The sequence below is a fragment of the Rattus norvegicus genome, chromosome 4 (genome assembly GCF_021556685.1).
Source record: "Rattus norvegicus strain SHRSP/BbbUtx chromosome 4, alternate assembly SHRSP_T2T, whole genome shotgun sequence".
Taxonomy (NCBI): domain Eukaryota; kingdom Metazoa; phylum Chordata; class Mammalia; order Rodentia; family Muridae; genus Rattus; species Rattus norvegicus.
This window is the reverse complement of record NC_141537.1, coordinates 21,331,397-21,351,458: the sequence shown is the minus strand read 5'-3', so window position 1 is coordinate 21,351,458 and position 20,062 is coordinate 21,331,397. Positions and strand designations below refer to the sequence as shown.

The window sequence follows — 20,062 nt, the reverse complement described above, 5'->3', positions numbered from 1 at the left end:
AGAGGCAAATATTAGTCTCCTTTGAGTATACAAAATTTGTTGATTTTAATGAAAGACCATCTGAGGTTTTTAGTTATGTAATAAATAGTAGTTATTATTTATTTTGAGACTGTGGGATATTTTCCCTCATGTAAATATAACATACTTTTCATTCCCAGGTCAAATGACAGTAGGTGAGTTCTAGTTTTTTACTTTATTAGTGGTACTAAGATCATTCGAGAATGTGTCCCCTGCTACACAAATATAGGAAAACATCCAAAGAAAGCATGCAGTAGAATCACTAACTTAATGATACATGAATGTCACTCATACATGAAGAGTGATGCAGTTAACTTTGCCAAATCTTCCCCAACTAGTGTATGAGGTGCCAGTTCACTGCAAATTCACCCACATTTTCCCACTGGTTTCTGTGACCCACATGTTCTTCAACATGTTTTTGACTCATGTATCACTGCATGAGCATATTACTAGCTTTAGAACTCCAAATCACATCTTAGTTATTTTAACTCACTTGATTATAGTTTTAACATTTATATGGATGATATATAGTGGAAAACTTAGAACTAGTGGTGAGAAAAATAAAATAACATTTTATAGTATCAAATATGATAAGTGCTACATGAAAAATAAAGCACTTTGAGATGGGGAAGGGTATAGAGGATGCTATGGAGAACAGGATGCCAGAAAAGATACTTTCTAAAGAAGAAACTTGATAACACACTGTACCTCAAGGCTCAGTAACTAACTTTGGCTACTGAACTAGACTAAAGGGCAGGAGAAAGAGGTTATGGTTGATTTGGAAAACCAGATCATTGAGACAGTTAAGCATCAGGAACTGACTGGCTGCTGTGGTAGATGGTAGGTCATGTTTGAAAAGAGAAAGACAGGAATATAAAAAGAGAATTTCCCATTTAGAAGAAGGAGCACCAAGGAATGATTTGAAATGATTACAAGCGTGTAGGGGTGATAGGTGTGTAATTCTACAAACTTCTGAGTACAAGTTTCTTTGTACTGCTCTATTTCAAGATTTTATTAGGAGAAATTTTAAAAATTTAGACAATATTTAAACCAGAAGAGGCAAAAATCAATAGAAACATCTTAACCAGAATAAGAAAGTCACCATTCCTAGTGACAGCTGGTAGGGAGCCACTGGTCTCAAGGGGGAAATTGGTTTTAATTAGAGGAAGATAAAGAGGAAAAATGGTCAAGGTAGGGGGAATGTTGTTAATGGTATTCCAGAGGATTTAACAAAAGGATTTAAGGCATTTAGAGGGGTGAGGTCAAATTAAAGGCCATACAGTTGTGACTCTAAGTATTGATTATTGACCCAGGGTAAGGGTCAATGGCCCATCGTGACCATAGTCATCAGTCAACAGTGATGTGTCATGATGAATTAGCCTTGACAATCTCCCAGGAAAGATGAGGAACTACTAATCTTCCTTTAGATTGTTGAAATCATCAAACACCTTGATCCTCACTGTCAGCCATCAACCATTTCTGTGATGCTTCCCCCCCTTCCCCTGTTACCCATAGAGGATCCCTCTTCTTCCATAAGGTGACAATTGTTTTGTATGTGATATGAATTCTCCTATGCTTATCTGTCTTTACAATTGGTTATTTTCGATCCTCATTTATATTTTTATATCCCCCCCTTTCTGTAAAAATCAAACAAACGTACATTTGTGTAGGAGTTCTTAATGTTTTGGGGTTCTGTTACTGTCTGTCATATGTTGAATGTCCAGTAATACTTACAAGTGTAAAATAAATACATAGAATTGCCAAGGAAATGTTAAGATTATTGAGATATACAGAATTCTAAGATTTCTGAACAAACTTGGAGTGAATATTCTGAGTAAAAGTTAGATCATGAAAAACTGTTACACTTAATCTTAGCTTGTTCACACCCACACATAGCTAATTAGATCACTTCTGTTTATTCTTCCTTTCATGATGTTTTCCCATTTCGCCTAAATCCAAACATTTTTCATCATCATCATCATCATCATCATCATCATCATCATCATCATCATCATCATTATTATTATTATATTATTATTATCATTATATTTGCAGAACGTTCCCTGGTCTTTCCTCACCCTTCTGTATAATTTTGATTCCCACATTGAATTAAGATTGACTATGCTCTGGTCCATCTGCATGATAAAATGGCTTCTACGTGAAGAGCTTGAATTAGATCCATCTACAAAGATGTAGGCAAATCAATTAACAGTGTGATGGTTTAATGAGAATAGCATCCATAGTGTCCTATATTTGAGCACTTGGTTTCCAGTGAGCGAAACAAAAGGATTAGGAGGTGTGGCTTTTTAGGAGGACATCTAATACTCTCCGTCTCACAGTTTGTGGTTTAAGATGGGCGCTCTCAGCTACACCTGCTTACCTGTTGCTATGTATGGTCTATGCCCACAACATGTTGATACACTCTTATTTTTCTGAAAGTGTGCACCCCAAATAAACTCTTACTTTTATAAGTTGCCTAGGTTATGATGTTTTGTAACATAAATAGAAAAGTAACTAATACACATAGACAGTGAAAGAGTAAAAGTGTGTGTGTATACACATATATATATACACATACATGTATGTGTATATATACATGTATATTAAATCTAAAACAACCCTATAAATCATCATCTCTGCCATCTCTTATAAATCCTATTGTATTTATTGCCAAAGCTACTTTAGAAAATGTGTTTTCTAATTTTCATTAGGCTAATTACATCTGCCTTCTGTGACTACCACCTTACTCAGTTCTTATCTGTGCACTTCCTGCCCCCTCCAAATACTGTTTTACTTGTACCAGTAATTTCAGTCTTAACTTTACATTTGTAAACATTTAATGATCTTATAAATCATGTCCATGCCTTGACCCCACCCCTGAAATGAATTGAGGAATGCATGTTACTACTTAAATCAACCCAGGTTACTGGAATGTATATGTAGATCTTATGACTATGAGAAACAGTAGTCAAATTATGTAGTTATAAGTATTTAAAAATATATTTTAAACAGAAATATGTGGACATGTACGAGTGAGTTTTTCCACTCACATGTAAGAACCTATCATTTAATAAGCCTTCTGAGTTATGCAGTTCTTAGGAATTGCTATTGTTTGAAAATTGATTTCATTCATTATACTTTTCTAAGCACGTAATAATTTTGTTTTTAATCTGTAAATATCACGCTGCTCAATTCTTGTCATATTCATGAAGCACATTTAACTTTCTCTAAAAAATAAAATTGAGTCCTAACGCAAAATATTTCATCCTAAGATTTTCCAGTTATAATTTGTTACTTTACCTGAGAACTCTGCACTGTTAAAATTTGTATATCACTCTCTCCAAAGTCTCTAAAATACCCCCAAATGATGTCAGCAATTTTAGATTTCAACTCTGTTCTCATCATCTCATCCCTGACATTTTAGAAAAATTTAAAAGGCAGGCAACCTCCCACTGTTTAAAGAAAAATACATCTAAAACCCTCTTCTCTAAGAGAAGATTTGGCTGAACTGGAGAAAAACATATTCTGGGTGAAATATATTGCAGCATCCTGACATTTCTGATCAAGATGTGACAATATCGTGATACTAACATTGACAGAAGAGAAGAGTTAAAAGAGAGAAAACATTTCCTTTGCTTACAGAGCAGCATCCTTCCCTGGCCTTCTGCACCGGTGTGGTCTATGACGATGCTCAATCCTCAGATTCTGTTCTGGGATTGGTCTCCATTTACAGAAAGTCAGGGTTCCGCAGGCTTAATATTAGACAAGTTTTGTCACAGTTGCTACCATTTTCCAGTTACGATTCTGTATTGAGGAAGAAATTCTGATTTAGATAGTCTGAAACAATACGTATACATCCTTCCATTCTACTTTCAATGTATTTATCAGTGTGGTAATGTCAAGTTGCAACCAGAGAAGATAGTGATCGTTTATATCATGTTACATTTTCTGACCAGCAGATTCATACATAGCGGCGATACATTTTGTTTTGCATTAATATTGAATGTTGTTAATTTATTGAACCCTAGGATTGTTTGTTAAATATTTTAAGGCTTAAATATGTAATTCATAGATAATCCTTGATATGTTCGACAATATAATAGCAAACCCACAGATTCTATAACTAGATTGCCTGGAGTTCCACCTTAAGTCTACTGCTTATTAGATTATTGATTCTCAACCATAGACAGACTGAGCCTAGTACCGTTTTCTTACCTTTTGTGAGAGGTTTAAATGAGTTAGTACATATCAAATAAAGTGTCTGAAATGTAGTAAACATTATGTAAATACTTGCCATCAGTATGATTTTAAGGCATCTGATTTTAATGTGTCACTATTTCTAAGTGAGAGGTAGGAAAGAGAGCCGGGGTTAGAGATACAGATGAGAGCAGGACCCAAAGTGAGTAGAAGATGGGAATGAAGCTGCAAATGAGTTAGATAACTGACGGCTTTGCTGCTGGGACTCAATCTTATGATTCATGTCAGTGTAACTGGAGCATCCTGAACACCAGGCAAACATAAAAAGAATGAGAGTTCACTTGTGTTTATGCCGCAGCAGCATGCTGAATAAATGAAAGAAAGAGACCTGAGACCTGAAGGTAGGCCGTAGTAGCTAGACCAGGAGACCAGGCACAGCTCTTCCCATTGCACTTCATCTCTAGAGCTCTGTAATTACGGCCCTGGTCTCCTCTGTTGGTCTCCCGTGTGCCATCAGACCTCCTGGCTGCACCGTTTGTGATTACGTAGCTTCCCTTGGTTTTCTTGCCTCGCTGAGCTGCCTTTTACCTTAGCAGTGCTTAAGACCCGATGGAGTAGTGTGTCGGTGATGACAGCATGAAGAATTAACAAAGAACTTCACTACTTTTGGTTATTTATAGCAGAGCAGAACGGAAAGCCCTAGGAGGCTTCAGGGTCTAAGCCCAGGTAGCAGAAGGATTATCTGGGTCCTGTCCTTATCTCCTGTAGCTGTCTCTTCCAGGAAGACAATTACTATGACTTCCTGAGAAGCAAACATAACCTCTAGATAACATCAATTTTGGGCTAAAGCATAAAATTTTCTCTTTCCTATGAAACATCAGAAATGGATATTTTCTTTATATAAACTATATTTTATGAAGTCACAATTTAACCAATATCTATCAATAAACCTTTAGTTAAAAAGCTTTGGAAACATATTTTGCTCTCTAAATTTCTAAGTCTAATCTCGTTTTGTTGATTTTGAGCTAAAATTGTGTTATGTAATTTGGATGTCTGTACTTATGACTGTCCTTAGAAAATTCTGTTTTAGAAAACTTTACACAGTTTTCACATTTGTTCAAGGTTAAAAAGAATCATGTAGTTTAAATTTAGTTTTTGACTGAGTGGATGAAAGCATTAAAATATAATTTGCATATGAAATTTTAGAGGGTAATTCACATTAATGATAGCAATTGAGAAAGTTTTGTATTTAAAGGAGGACATTTATCAGGTCATTGATGTTTGTGTAACGGGCAAGTTCTGTTTGAGACCAAATACTTTGGAAAATAAGCCTTTCAAGTATTGATTTTATCTAGAGCCCAAAAGATCATAGTTGTGACTTATAAACAACTTGGATAATGACAGTCATTATAATTAAGTGCAAAGTCAAAAGCCCTAGGAGTGATAATGTGTGTGAGGTTAAGGATTACCATTTATAAGCCATTAGAATTATTTTAATGTGTTATATACAAACATTTTTCCTTTTAATGATATTTATGACATATAATTTAAGTGTATAGCAACAGTTCCTTTTATTATACATAGATAAAAATATATAGAAAGTAAAATCAAATTACAAAGCACTTACTAAAATATTGGAAATCTGAATATAATATTGCATGGAATTATAGTAGCATCATAGTTGTATAATTTATATGAATTATAATTTATGATAATTTACTTACTTTTAAGTATAACAGACATTCTAAAATTTTTAAATGATCCTATCTTTGTTAATTTGTTTTTGGTCCACTAAATCTGAATGCATTACAACAGTGAGCTGTTAAATCCTTAATCCTAGTGTAATTATGAAACTCAATAGGGAGCCCAGAAAAATGACTTAGTAATTTAATTTATATTTTATCTTATTCCCCTCCTTTGAGATGTGCAAGAACAGCAAATGGCTGTTAACGTGGAGGGATGACTGATTTATACAGCAGAAGTATTGTGATAAAATGATGTATATTTAACCTTTTACTTTTTGTACTTTTTTTTAGTACAAACAACTTGGAAACAACATTACACCCTGTTGTTTAACTGCCTTTAAAATGTTTTGTGCAGAACAAATAACTTAGTTTTATGGGGATTTTTGGATGCTAAATAGTGGAGCAGAACCAAAAGACATCCGGACTGCCAAAGCAAACGGAGGAATGAATTTCCTTACTGCTTGGCAGAGCATTTACACATGACGACTTTAAAAATATAACTTCTTATTTTCCTTGAAGTCACTTTGTCTTTTTCTGTCATCCAGTCAACTTTTGTACAAAGTCCTGAGAATGTTAAGCTATTAAAATGTGCAAACAAAATCCCTCCAAAATAAACCCCAGAACAAACAAAAGTTTAGGGAAGAATTTCCCATGCATGGACTTTGCTACACTGTTGATAAGCCAGTCTCATTTCCTTCTCTCTTTTTTTTTTTTGGTTCTTTTTTTCGGAGCTGGGGACCGAACCCAGGGCCTTGCGCTTCCTAGGTAAGCGCTCTACCACTGAGCTAAATCCCCAGCCCCTCCTTCTCTCTTTAATTAGAATGATTTCACCATTTTCCCCTGGTGATGCTACTGTCATTTTTACCAGTTATGATCCTAACAATCTCTTGAAGCTTGATTCACTGTAACTATGCTACAGCATCCCCCTACCCCGATAAACCTGGACATTTTTACTTTTCAGTTGACTTTTGTTAAGACATTTTCATGTCTGTGAACTGTATGCCTCAGAGTTCATGGTGAGATCTTTTTAGCTGTATTGTCTTTATAAAGAATGTGATAAAGATGCCAGTCATCAGACACTGAATAAATAGACTATCTAAACCATGGGTCCAACTGACATTCACAGGCTTTGTTCCCTGGATTGTAGTAAGAGAGCTAAAATTAAGTATATAAATCATTGTAGTGTTTGCACAAACAAGAATGTCAAGAGGGATCAAAGTAAGAGAAATATTGTCTGATGGAAAGATATCTGGAAAGGTTTAAGTTGAGAATTGCTCCGTAAAACATGCTTGCAAGGTTGGCTTTATCATCTTTAGAATAATTGCCCCTAGTAGATTTGCTCGAGGACCAATGCTTACTGTGAAAATGTTAGAAAGAGTATTTATTGTCGTGACTCCTCCATAATAAACCCCCCCTTTTTTGTTTGGTTTAAACTGCTAAGGGCCTGAGGTTTTACATCATATTTGATGCATGCATAGTTTCATGCACTTCGTCATAAAGCATTACCCTCCTGGGGAAGAGACAAAAGGACACTGACTAGTCAGAACTATCAGGGAAGAACATCTCCGGGTTAAGTTCTCTAAGCAGCAATGCCTAGAAACCTCAGCAGACTAAACAATGGATGCTTTACATTTAAGGATCTCCAGCTCAGAAAATCTTTTCCTTTAGATAGAGCAGCGGGCTGTCAGCAAAATGTCTAAATTTTACTCAGAGAGACATCTTCCTTTTCCTGACCAGGGAACAAATTTCCCTTTTACCTTGCACAAAAATTTTGTCTGTGTCTCTCCTACCTATTTGGAAAGATAGTCTACAGTAAAAGTCATGAGAAAATAAGTAGAAATGCTGTAGGGGTTTGCCATCAAAACAGTAAGCTTGGAAATAATCATTATGAAGACATAAGAGAATATGTAATAATGTTCTCAGAATCTGGTTTAAAGAAATCAACATTTTATAATGAAGATAAAGTTCATAAGGAAGGATGATAACATTTTGATGAGTCCTATATATTCTAGGTATGTTAAGGTTTAACTCATTATTCTGAGTTACTGACCTTTATTCTAATTTGTTTATATCAGTAAACTGTTATAAAATGGCTAACATAGGAAAATGAGCTTTTACCCTGTTTAAGATGTATATTCGTACATATATATGTATAGAAGTCTATACATATTTTAACACATCAATTTGCATAAATTCTGAATCCACAGCAATGTTATAATTATCAACTTAGTAGAATATGTTTCATAAATCATTGGAGAAGATATCTTAGGGCAATTTTTTAAAAATATAAATAAATACTAGGTAAATTAAAGATCATAAATACTGCCGATTCACTTCTAGGATCCACACCATCAACACTTTTACATTATGTCTTGTTTAATTGAATGTGATCCACTGAGGCAGAAACGTGGAACAACAATGATAAGATTTTATGTATATGCTTTACGTTATTGTTTGTTTGTTTGTTTGTTTGTTTTTGAAGGTGATTTTCTTCTCTGGGTTACACTGATCTTTGTCTTGTCTTCTTATATACCAACACCAACAACCACTCCAAAAAAACCAATAGACTTTTGTGTAAGGTTCGTATGGTATACTCTGAAAGGTACAAATAAAATAATGATCTGAGTAATTGTCTGCAAGAAACTCTTGGGAAATCAAGGACAGGTCGAAATCACAGCACAGAGTGCTCAGTCAGACGATAATATACTTAGTCACATACAATGCCATTGCTACTGTTTTGTACATTCTCAACATGACTACTGCTTCAAGCCTGGATCAGGCTGTATCCTATGTGACTGACATGAGAAGGCCCCTGCACCCACTTCTGGAATAGAATCCCTTTTCATGGTGCATCAGCTTTTAAAAGAATATTTATATCTTAAACATAGGTGGGATTCAAATATGAGCATCGATTCTTAAAAACTAAACTGCTTAAAAGGGTGATTGGTGAAAGAAAGCCAGCCAACAATATTTTAATGAGTACAGGCCCTGCCGAAACATGACTACAAAGAATCCTGGCCGTGTTGTTACAAAAGACATACCCTGTACAGCCTGCTGTTTGATTGTTTTAGAGGCATCCCCAAAACTTGTTATTTAAACATTAATTCTCATTCTTGATGTTGACCAACTGTTTAATAAAAGGAAATAGCAAGTGTTCAGCTTGATAATCAAAATGTTTTTGCAGACAAATTTGACTCAGAACACAGACAGGAAACACGAGAAGTCTAAATGAGAGATGCGAGGCACAAAAATATTTCCTATCTCACATAGACTTCGTTAAAACATCTACAAGGTTGAGCTATGATTACCTGAATTAGAAATGTGAACACAATAACAATAGTAAGTATCTGTAAGAATATATGCAAGCATGAAAAATGTATGCAGTTACAAGTCACAATATTGTACTCCTGCATGATAAGTCAGATGGACAGAATAGAAAGAAGGAAAGAATGAATAGCTAAAGGTTAGGGGAACAGTGGAAGGAAAGAGTGAATAGCTAAAGATTAGTGGAAGGATGACTTTGAGTTACCCAGTGATAATGAACAATGGCTTTAGTAGTGTTACAAACTAAAACCTCTGTGTATACATTTATAGTGCCAAAGGAAAAAATAAATTAAAATTATCAGTGCAATGTGTGGCCCCTTGTAAATTGATTCTGTAGTGCAGAGAGGGGGGGAGGTAGAGGGGGAAGGGGGAGAGGGGTAGAAGGGGAGAGGGCGAGAGTGAAGGGGAAGCTGGGGAAAATATAATGACAAGGAAAACCACTTCTTTTAATAACCTAGAAATTATGAAAAAACTAGTTTTGTTTTGTTTTTTGTTTGTTCATTTGTTTTCCTTCTGTTTGCTTCAGTTTCAGCTTGTTATTGCTTGATACTGTTGACAAAGAGAAAGAAGGTGTTTTATTTCGTTTTTATATTCTTCTCTTTAAGAAAGAAACCAACACACTTGAGATATCGTGACAACTTCTTCAAATCCATGTGGAAGCAGGAGGGTTGAATAGTTTTGTTTTTTAAGGCAGTACTGAGACACAGGCCTTGTAGGCATGGCTGTCCATAAACAAGCTATTTAGCCACTCAAAGCTGTGTCTATGAGTTGTTAAGACGCAGCGATGCTTTTAAGAGCCATCCATTCTTTCATACTCGCCTATAGCAGAAACATTCCTGAAAGTCCAGAACATTCTGATTTCTGTGCTTGGTGGTATAAATGCAAAAGGAACTTGAAAACCAAAGGGGTTGCTTGCATTTGCACCACAAGTAGTCTGGTTGTCCAATAGAATTGATGGCAGAGGTTACAACAGGTGGAATATGGAGAGGAGCGGGTTCTAGACCAGTAGTTCTCAAATTTCCTAATTCTGTGAGCAACATAGTTCCTCGTGATGTGGTTACTCACAACTGCAAGGTTATTTTGTTTCCACTTCATAAAATGCAAATCAAAACAAACCTGAGATTCCACCTCACACCAGTCAGAATGGCTAAGATCAAAACCTCAGATGACAGCAGATGCTGGTGAGGATGTGGAGAAAGAGGAACACTCCCCCATTGTTGGTGGGATTGTAAGCTGGGTACAACAACTCTGGAAATCAGTCTGAGGGTTTTTACCCTCAGACATAGTACTACCTGAGGGCCCAGCTATACCACTCCTGGGCATATACCCAAAATATGTTCCAAAATATAACAAGGACACATGCTTCACTATGTTCATAGCAGCCTTATTTATAATAGCCAGAAGGTAGAAAGAACTCAGATGTCCTTCAACAGAGGAATGGATACAGGAAATGGGGTATATTTGTACAATGGAGTACTACTCACCTATTAAAAACAACGACTTCATGTAATTCGTAAGCAAATGGATAGAAATAGAAAATATCATCCTGAGTGAGGTAACCCAATCACAAAAGAACACACTTGAAATTCACTCACTGATAAGTGGATATTAGCTCCCAAACTCGGAATACCCAAGATACAATCCACCGACCATATGAAGCTCAAGCAAGAATTTGGAATACCAAGGAGTGGTTACTTCAGTCCTTCTTAGAAGGGAGAACCAAATAATCACAGGAGGAAATACAGAGACAAAGTTTGGAGCAGAGACTTGGGGAAAGGTCATCCAGACAGATCCATCCTATCTATTGTCACTAAACCCAGACAATATTGTGGATGCCAAGAAGTGCATGCTGACAGAAACCTGATATAGCTGTCTCCTGAGAGGCTCTGCCATAGCCTGAGAAATAGGGTCAGGTGCTCTCATCCAACCATTGGAAAGACGGGCCCACAGTGGAGGAGTTAGAAAAATGACTGAAGGAATTGAAGGAGTTTTCAACCCCTTACGAAGAAGAACAATATAAATAACCAGACCACCCAGAGCTCCCAGAGACTAAACCACCAAACAAAGAGTACACATGGAGGGACCCATGGCTCCAGCCACATATGTAGCAGAGGATGGCCGTGGGCCTGTGTAGGTTCAATGCTCTCATGTAGGAAAATGCCAGGGCAGGGAGATGGGAGGGACTGGACAGGTAGGTGAGGGAACACTCACAGAGGGAGCGAGAGTGGGGAAGGGATAGGGTGATTCCAGAGAGGAAATCGGGAAAGGGGATAACATTTGAAATTTAAGTAAATATCAAATAAAAATACGAAATATGCAGCATAAAAAAGAATTATTACTACGGCTATGAATCATAATGCAAATATCTGATATACTTGATATGTGATATTTGACCTCTGAAGGGGTCGCAATCCACTGTTGTTCATGCACATCCGGCTCTGGAGGCCTAGGCCGTGCAATGGACTGCCAGAGTAAGGACTGCTAAAAAGGTTTAGCGTGAAGTCAAAGCTCATAGCTAAGTTTCCTCAAATGATTATCTGAAGAAAATGAGATTTCATCTATCTTTTCAGAAATTTGAACAAAATGGGAACAAATGGAATTGTGGAAGAAAATGATGTGGTTTTTTTAAAATATGTTTTACTTATAAATACAGTTGCCCTAATGATACATTATCTTCCATTTCAGATATACTGGCCTAGCACAGCAGTAAAAGTAGAAGAATGCATAATGAAAGGAAAAGACGCAGTAAGTACTATTCACTGTACATTAAATAAACAGTCTATTCTTGGTTGCCTATAAAGAACTGAATTACCAAAGTTTTACTTTCTTTTCAAAAGATATATACAATTGTGTTCATAAAGGGAGGAAATATGCAATAGTACATTCTTCTATGAAACTAATTTCAATGTATAGTTGAAAGAACATAGGGCACCATCCTGACTGGAGCATGTACTTTTTAAATTCATTTCTTTTTATTGTACACACACACACACACACACACACACACACACACACAGACACACACATGTTTTGCTTACATGTCTGTCTGTACATACATGTATGTATGGCCCAAAGAAATTGTGTGGTTCTCTAGAATTCTTAACCGCTGAGCCATCTCTCTAGCCCCAAGTTGAGCTGTTGATTTATTATATTTTAAGAAACTTAGATTTATAAATTCCTTACACAAATGTTTTTCTTCTGATAATTTGGGAGAAAATAGTGATTCTCGGAGGTTTGATTTTTGTTTGATGGGAATAAAAGAAGACACACTGTTCAGATGATTTTGCTTCACTTTGATTAAGTAGTTACGAAAGCAAAAAGAAAATGAGACCATAAAGTGTGAGAAGATATAGCAGGAAAAATGCTTGACTCATTTTACAAAGCTTCTTGGGTCGCCCCTGGTGTTTGAAGCAAAGTGTATCTCATATCAATTCAGAGTCCATGACGTACAGGAATGAGAGGTGCTGTTCTCAATACTCCAGATTCTCTCAGACGTGGCAGAGAGGCTTCCACATGTAAGGAGTGGCCATCCCTGAGGGAAAATATATGCCTTGGAGAGAAGCCATAGGTATTTCCTTGAAAGCAAATGTATCTTTGTTTCTATTAAGCTAAAATATGTAAACGACTGACACATTATTAGTATCTCCCAGTGCTCTGTTGCAACTGGAGTGTAGCCAAGGAATGAGTCAATGCTCTTGCTGCTTTAGTCCACACCGTGATGCTGAGAAGGGAACATCCTCTCAGCCCATGTCAATCTGTGCTCAACTGAGCCAAAGTGTGGTCTAATAAGCTTTTCCCAAGGACAGTGTGTCAATAGAGGAAAAAGCAGATGCTTCAAGCTATGTGAGGACAAATACTTTTACCTTGTCTGCATGGTAAGATTCTGTTAACTGTGTGGGCTCACACTCTAAGCAAAATGTTACACATATATGAGAAGTCGAATATATATACATATATATATATATGTATACATACATACACACACACGTGTGTGTGTGTGTGTGTGTGTGTGTGTGTAACATCAATTAATGAAAAAAGAGTTCACGAATTTAAAAGAGAGCAAGGAAGAATACATGGGAGGGTTCGGAGGGAGGAACAGGAATGTATAAGTGATATAATTGTATTATAACATCCCCAAATAAACTAAATAATATACAATATTGCTGTGGCAAAAATAGGTTATCTGGGAAGAGATATATTTGCATGAGGGCATGGATGATCGAGAAAGAATGAAAATAGCAGAGGCACAGTGTCAGCAGAGAAAGAGTAAGTGCTCCCATCAATGTGAGGGCAGATCATTTTCACCATGTCTACATAGTCAGGCTCTCCTACAATCTTTAAATTTTTATAAAGAACCCCATCATTTTGCTCAATGAGTCCATTATCTTGAAAATAAAAATATAGTATTGATTATTACAAATTCAGTGCAATTCTGGTAAATTTTCTCATTGTTTGAAGTCTACGCAATGTCACTAAAAAGAAATTGTTGAAAATTGGGAGGAGAAACAGTGTCAGGCAAATCCTGTGTGTCAGAGTCGATGTTTGACTGTTAAGTGAGCTCAACAATGAATGAGTTAAATATTGTTCTCTGTAAACTTGAATTTAAAACTAGTGTTGCCCAACTAGAGCCCCCTGAAACATGGCCTGTGTGATTCTCTGATAAACAGAGTTGATCAGATGCAGCACACCCTCACACACCCCATTCTCTGTGGCTTCTTTCCTTCTGTTGCTGGTATCCTGGGGACAAGCACGAGTTGGCACACAGTCAGTATCTTTATGTACCAAGATGGTTGACCCTTGGACTATAACATTCTGCAGCAACAAGATCCTCAGAGTAATGTTACAGTCAAATGTTATTTCTAGTGGATGGTCTTATATATTTTTAAAACATTTTCCCCAAATTACATTTTATGTAAATTTATCACTTTGAGGCTAAAAGTACTATTTTGCCTATGAAAACTCTTTAGTGCCAATGGAAACTTCTACACCTGAGGGTGTATTTTAGTTTAAAAAATAAGTATTGGATTTTCTGTGTTAATGCTCACTGCAGGGATTATGGCAAATTGGTATTGTGGTTCAATCTTCATCAGAATTACCTTCGCTAGTTAAAAACCTTAAGAGTATTAAAAAGTTCTGTAGTACCCAATATCTACATCATATATTTTCTTAATAATAATGCTGTTTTTCTAATTACTGACTTTCTAATTTTATTCTGGTTCACTGTTTATATTGTTCTTTAAAAATGTCAGCACTGGGAATAATTTAATTACATGGGAAACATACTGGATGCAAATCAGTATAATTGAATCATTTTTAGATGCATTTGTGACCCTTGTTTTATTTCCTCAGTGTGATAGACTACCATAAAAATGGCCTACAGTATTATACAAATTATAAAAATTATGTCATATTTCGGTGCACTTTAAAGTGTGACTTACTCTAGCTCCTTTCTCCCAGGTCCTCATCTTCTTTATTCTGTTCCTTTTTTTTCCTCCCGATTCATTCTCCCGTTCTAGGACTGAGGGACAGCAAAGATCAAAGGCAGGTTAAACATTTGTTTTATTCTCACTCTGTGTTTCCTTTTGAATCTTTTTTAGAATGAGTGTGCCAATTATGTCCGGGTTTTGCATCACTACAACAGGACACACCTTCTGACCTGTGCTACGGGAGCCTTTGATCCACACTGTGCCTTTATCCGAGTCGGGCACCATTCAGAGGTAAGAAATCGCCTCAAAAAGAAAGACTGTGCTGTTTCCCTTACAAAAGATAAAATCACTGAGTTGTATTTATTTAATGTACGTGAGACAGAAGACTGATCTCTCGGTATCTTTAAAATTCCCATCAGCTCTCAACCTGTGAGCTAATTAGCCTACTCTGTATTTATTTGTGAATTTATTCACCAAACAATTTCATCTGCTTAACTTGTCTGCTTGGAACAGATTTTGCAAAACCAATGTGTGTTGTCTGCCATGCTCTTACATATATTTTACTAAATAAATTAAGCAAAACAGAGTCTATGTGGTGTGTGTTTACAGACAGATTCAGAAAGAGCCACACATAAACAAAGAGACATATGACCTCTATGAATAAAAATTTGCATGCTGTGCTTTACAAATGATACATAAAGCCTTTTGATTTTATAATTATGTTCTTTCCAGTCAGGCGAGGTAAGGAACACAGCAGAGGGAAAAGATTTCAAAGCAATAAAGGATGAATCTCAGTGTGAGAAAGACATGCATCTTATCCCCAAATATATCGACATTAGGCAATATGATGCTATATTAGCAATGACTCCATTACCACAGCTACTCTTAACAAGACAATGTGTGCCAACAAGGAGTCTCCAAGGTTAGGTAAACTCCTGGGTCCCGCAAGCCGAGTAAGCTCTGCTTTATCTTGCTCATAATTTGTAGCATGTTCCACCCCAATTTCATTCAGCAGTGTGTGGAATAGTACTCTGATTTCACGAATTGCTGCCTGTCATTTACACAAGAAGGCATAATTGAATATATTCCTTGATTTATCATGGCATATATATAGGTAAGGCATTTAATACTTACATCCTATTTATGAAAATGCAGTAGTGACTATAAATTTATAAAGAAGACCATTCATTTATAAGAATGCTTCTTTCAGATGGTACTTGTACTACTTAGTACAATAGGTATTAATAGCAAATACAATTAGCAATATCAAAGCACTTAATAGTTTCCTCTAGAGACTGCCCCAGATTGAGGTACTTTAGGAGTACCGAAATAGTATAAGTATCACACACAAAGACACCTCAATGCACTGCTTGGTACATCTTAGAGACACGGGGATGGGATTGGAGAATTTTAGTTAGAGATACAGAAGGGAACTCAGACTAGTGCAAGGTCAGATTGCATAATTGCACAGAATAAATTAATCAATATGCTTCCATGCGGACATATGCACATACATATTCTCTGTATATCTGCTAGCCATGTGATCTCTGCTGCATTTAGTTACTGGTACCTTTATTAATCCTTGACTCTCTGAGCAGAGGATTCATGATTAGATCTGCGTTATTAATCCTTTCAGTATTTTAAGATGCTTTGTTATCTCTATTTTTTGATTTTATTAGTTTTTTGAGAATTTCATGCAAGATACTTTGATCATATTCACCCTCCAAACTCTTCCTTATCCTCATCAATCCAACTTTGTGTCTTAAACCAGCAACAACAAAGAAATAAAATGATCAACCAACAAACAACAAAACCCAACCATGACCAGTTGTGTTGCCCCAAAATTCTTGGATGTGTGTGTCATTTAGAGAAATTGGCCTCTCCCTTTCCCAACTCCAAAGTTAGGCATGGGATTGTGTGCCCACCTCCTCTCTCCATGATGGGACATGGTCTGGCTTGAGTTTTTGCATGCTGTCACATCTACCATGTGTTCACAAGTAGAGCTGCCATCATGTATGCAAAGGATTCTAGCTCTTGGTACTCATTCACAACCTCTGACAATGATTTCTGGACATTGGGAGGAAGATGAGTGGTATATGTTCCATTTAGAGGTGAATATTTCCTCTGTGTTTGTTTGTTTTCAGAATAGTGTCTGTCTTTGCTTTTCAGCAAGTCATCTGAAATGCATCTCTATGTGCAGAGGTCTTTGACAAAAACATACCAATATTTCCTAGGATACCAAGACATGAGGTTCATCTATCACCTACCTTTATGTTTTACAAGTGAATATCATTGAATAGCATCATTTCTCCTGTCAGTCTCTTGTCCGTTTCCTGTAGAGGCTTCAGCATGCGTACATACATGTCACCTCACATGTCACTAACTCAGTTCACTTTTATGCAGTCATTTACTCTCCTTCTATCATTATGAGAATTCTGGGAACGGAAATCCAGTGATCAAGCTGGTGTTGCAGAAAGTCATCTCATTCAAGAAGTTTACTTTTGTTCCGGAAGATCAAAGACTATCCACCACTTCAGTTGAAAGTGTCCCTTTCTTTGTTGTCTTAGCAAATGGGTAAAATGTCTTCTGATCACTGGAGAATACTCTGGCAGTCATCACTCTGCTGCTCTTCTTTTCTGCTTACTAAGTGATAAAGACTGTTACTTTGCATCATAGCTCAACTTAAGGTCAATGTTTTTCTCTTTCTAGTCATTGGTGAGGGTCTGCTCACACACACACACATATGTGTGTGTGTGTGTGTGTGTTGTGTGTATGTGTGTGTCTATATATATATATATTATATGCATGTGTGTCATGTGTGTGTTTGTATGTATGTATGTATGTATGTATGTATATATTTCATGTATTGGATGACTTCGAACACAATTTATGCACAGCATGTAGAAATTCAGGGCACAACCTCAGGTCTTAGATACTGTCCTCATTTTCTAACTGAGTTAACATTTTAAGCCTTGCTGGTGATTTCTCAATAAGTCTTCCACATTGGTACTCACTACTACCATCCACAGGAACTAGGTATGCCTCAGGAGAAATAAGTCTTCGCCTTGCTCTTCAACAATCCCCAATGCATCCAAATAGTTTTTGTTAAAGTTTTTTTCCCTTGCTTCAATCATGCTGGAAAAGTTATTTCAATACAAAAATCTGTTGAATTAACAAAATAGAAGCATATGTAATTAAGCTTAATATCCACAGCATTGAATGTTTGATGTCATGCAGTCCAATATGAAAACTCTACATGTCATAAAAGGAATTTGTAGCTCCATGATAATAAGCGGTGAGGGATCTATTCCCACAGCACCTCTTGGAAGCTTGGAGCACTATGTGAGTAAATGCAAAGTTAACAATTATTGCAATGAAGGAAATCACTTAAATTAAAAGACTCAGAGAGGGTCATTACGGATGAGTTTGCAAATATTTGCCTAAGTTATATATGAAAAAATAATGGTGGGGAAACCTAATTGTGACCTCAATGGCATATGGTGGTACTTGAAAGTTTTCAGTATTGAGAAGACAGAATTTTGAGCAGAGTACTGGGCTGACCTGACTTTAATTTGCATTAATTCAAGCAGGAAAGATGAAGGGCACAGAAGCACTTGAGGAGCCTATCATAAGCATTCTGAGAGATCACAAAGTGTTTAGCAGTGTTGCTGTTATAGCTGAGACACATGCATGGAACTGAAGGGAGAGACTGCTCACCAACAGACTGTATACAACAATTTTTATTTAAGTGATAAAGGTAAATGGGAATGAGAATTAAAAGCAGCTCCAGTTGTATTTCTTGTTAACCAGGGAGAGATGTGGCCTTTAACATAGAAGCACTTAACTCTGCAAATGGTGCATTCCTTGAGGGCATCACGAATGCTCTGAATTTCTTAGATTTTTTCTTCCTTTTCATTCTCATTTACAATATGATATGAAAGATTTGATCTTGACCAAAATGGATGTTAACACAGATTTTATTAGTGAATTATCTAGGATGGAGATGATGGTAGTCCCTGAATGTCTACTATCCAACTTCAGATTTATTTCATCTCTCACAGATTATTTCATGTATATCCATGGAAACAGAGTGAGAAGAGATGTGGCATAATTAGGTTGGTATAAATTCATACTCGTATAGGAGAAATGACGATCATGATTAAATTGGCAGGCAAAGATCACCAGTCAGTTCTACAGGGAGAGCAGTTTTGATTACAGGAAGCCAAATGTGGCTGAAATAGTGACAAATTAAACAGAATACTAATGTCCATTTAACTTAGTAAGACTTGGCCATGCATTCAAAGAGTTAAGGGAAAAGGCATGGGCAAGTACTGAAGTGCAGAAATTACTTTTATCAGTGTACTAGATACAGATTTTAACTCTTTTACAAAATCAGAGGATAAAGGTACCATCTTAGATGTAAGGAAGGTCGAGAAGAAGCAACTGGCCAGAGACAAATACCAGAGACTATTCAATCAATACAGCCCAAGCGTGGCATACTAAGGGTTACTTCTCAGGACTGAGACTCAAGCAGGAGGTATATTTGATCATTCATTCCTCACTAGTTTGAGTGTTTTATTGTGTCCATTTATATTTGGGAGTAAGTGTATTTGCATGCCTACCAAACCTTGAGTATGATTCCTTGCCTGGGAGAATTTGAGAAAACAGCTAAATGGAAAGCAAGGGGTCCCTGGAGTTTGGAAGGTGATAGAGAATGAAAGTCCACAAAGATAAGTAAGGAGGGAATAGGAAGGTTGGCAGAAAACGAGAAGAGTGAGGTGTAAAGAATGATGGAGAATCTGTATGGTTTAAAGCTTCCCAGGACTGCCACACCCAGGAGACCTAGAGGTACTGAAGAGGGAGGGCATCTTGCTGAAGTGCGCATGCTTACGCCAGCCTCCTAGACCAGAAGACCAAGGCCAGGCAGCTCTTGGATCACTTGTATCTCTTTGCTTCGATTATTTTACTTTTAACTTTTATTTAGTACATAATATAAGTACGGGAGTACAAAAATGTAAATGTTGAATTACTCAGGACTGCTGGGATAGCGTAGTAGTTATGATGGGGCCTGTTCTTCCAGAGGTTCTAGATTCCGTTACAGATCGTGGTTAAGAAGCGTCTGTGATTCCAGTTCCGGGGGATCCAAAGACGTCTGCTGGAATTCACAGGCCTTAGACTGAACACTGTGTGCAGACATATGTGCAGTCAAAACATACTCCATACACTTAGAATAAAAATAATAAAAATAAAGAATAGGTCCCAGACCCCGTGGGAAAGAGACCTCACCGCCTGGTCAGGTGGGCACTCCTGAGGCTGCAGAGCAGAAGAGACCACCAACACTGCCCACCCCTG

General features: G+C 36.8%; 1 protein-coding gene across 8 annotated transcripts in view; it reads left to right on the top strand.

The window, feature by feature from the left end:
• The window catches only part of Sema3e (semaphorin 3E), a 251,686-nt gene that overhangs the window by 134,755 nt on the left and 96,869 nt on the right, over positions 1–20,062 (top strand). For 6 of the 8 annotated variants that reach the window (XM_087656439.1, NM_001106579.1, XM_087656442.1 and 3 more), the window contains 2 exon segments: positions 11,970–12,029; positions 14,882–15,001. In XM_087656439.1, coding sequence (XP_087512565.1) covers positions 11,970–12,029; positions 14,882–15,001 — 180 coding nt within the window. 8 annotated transcript variants of the gene reach the window in all.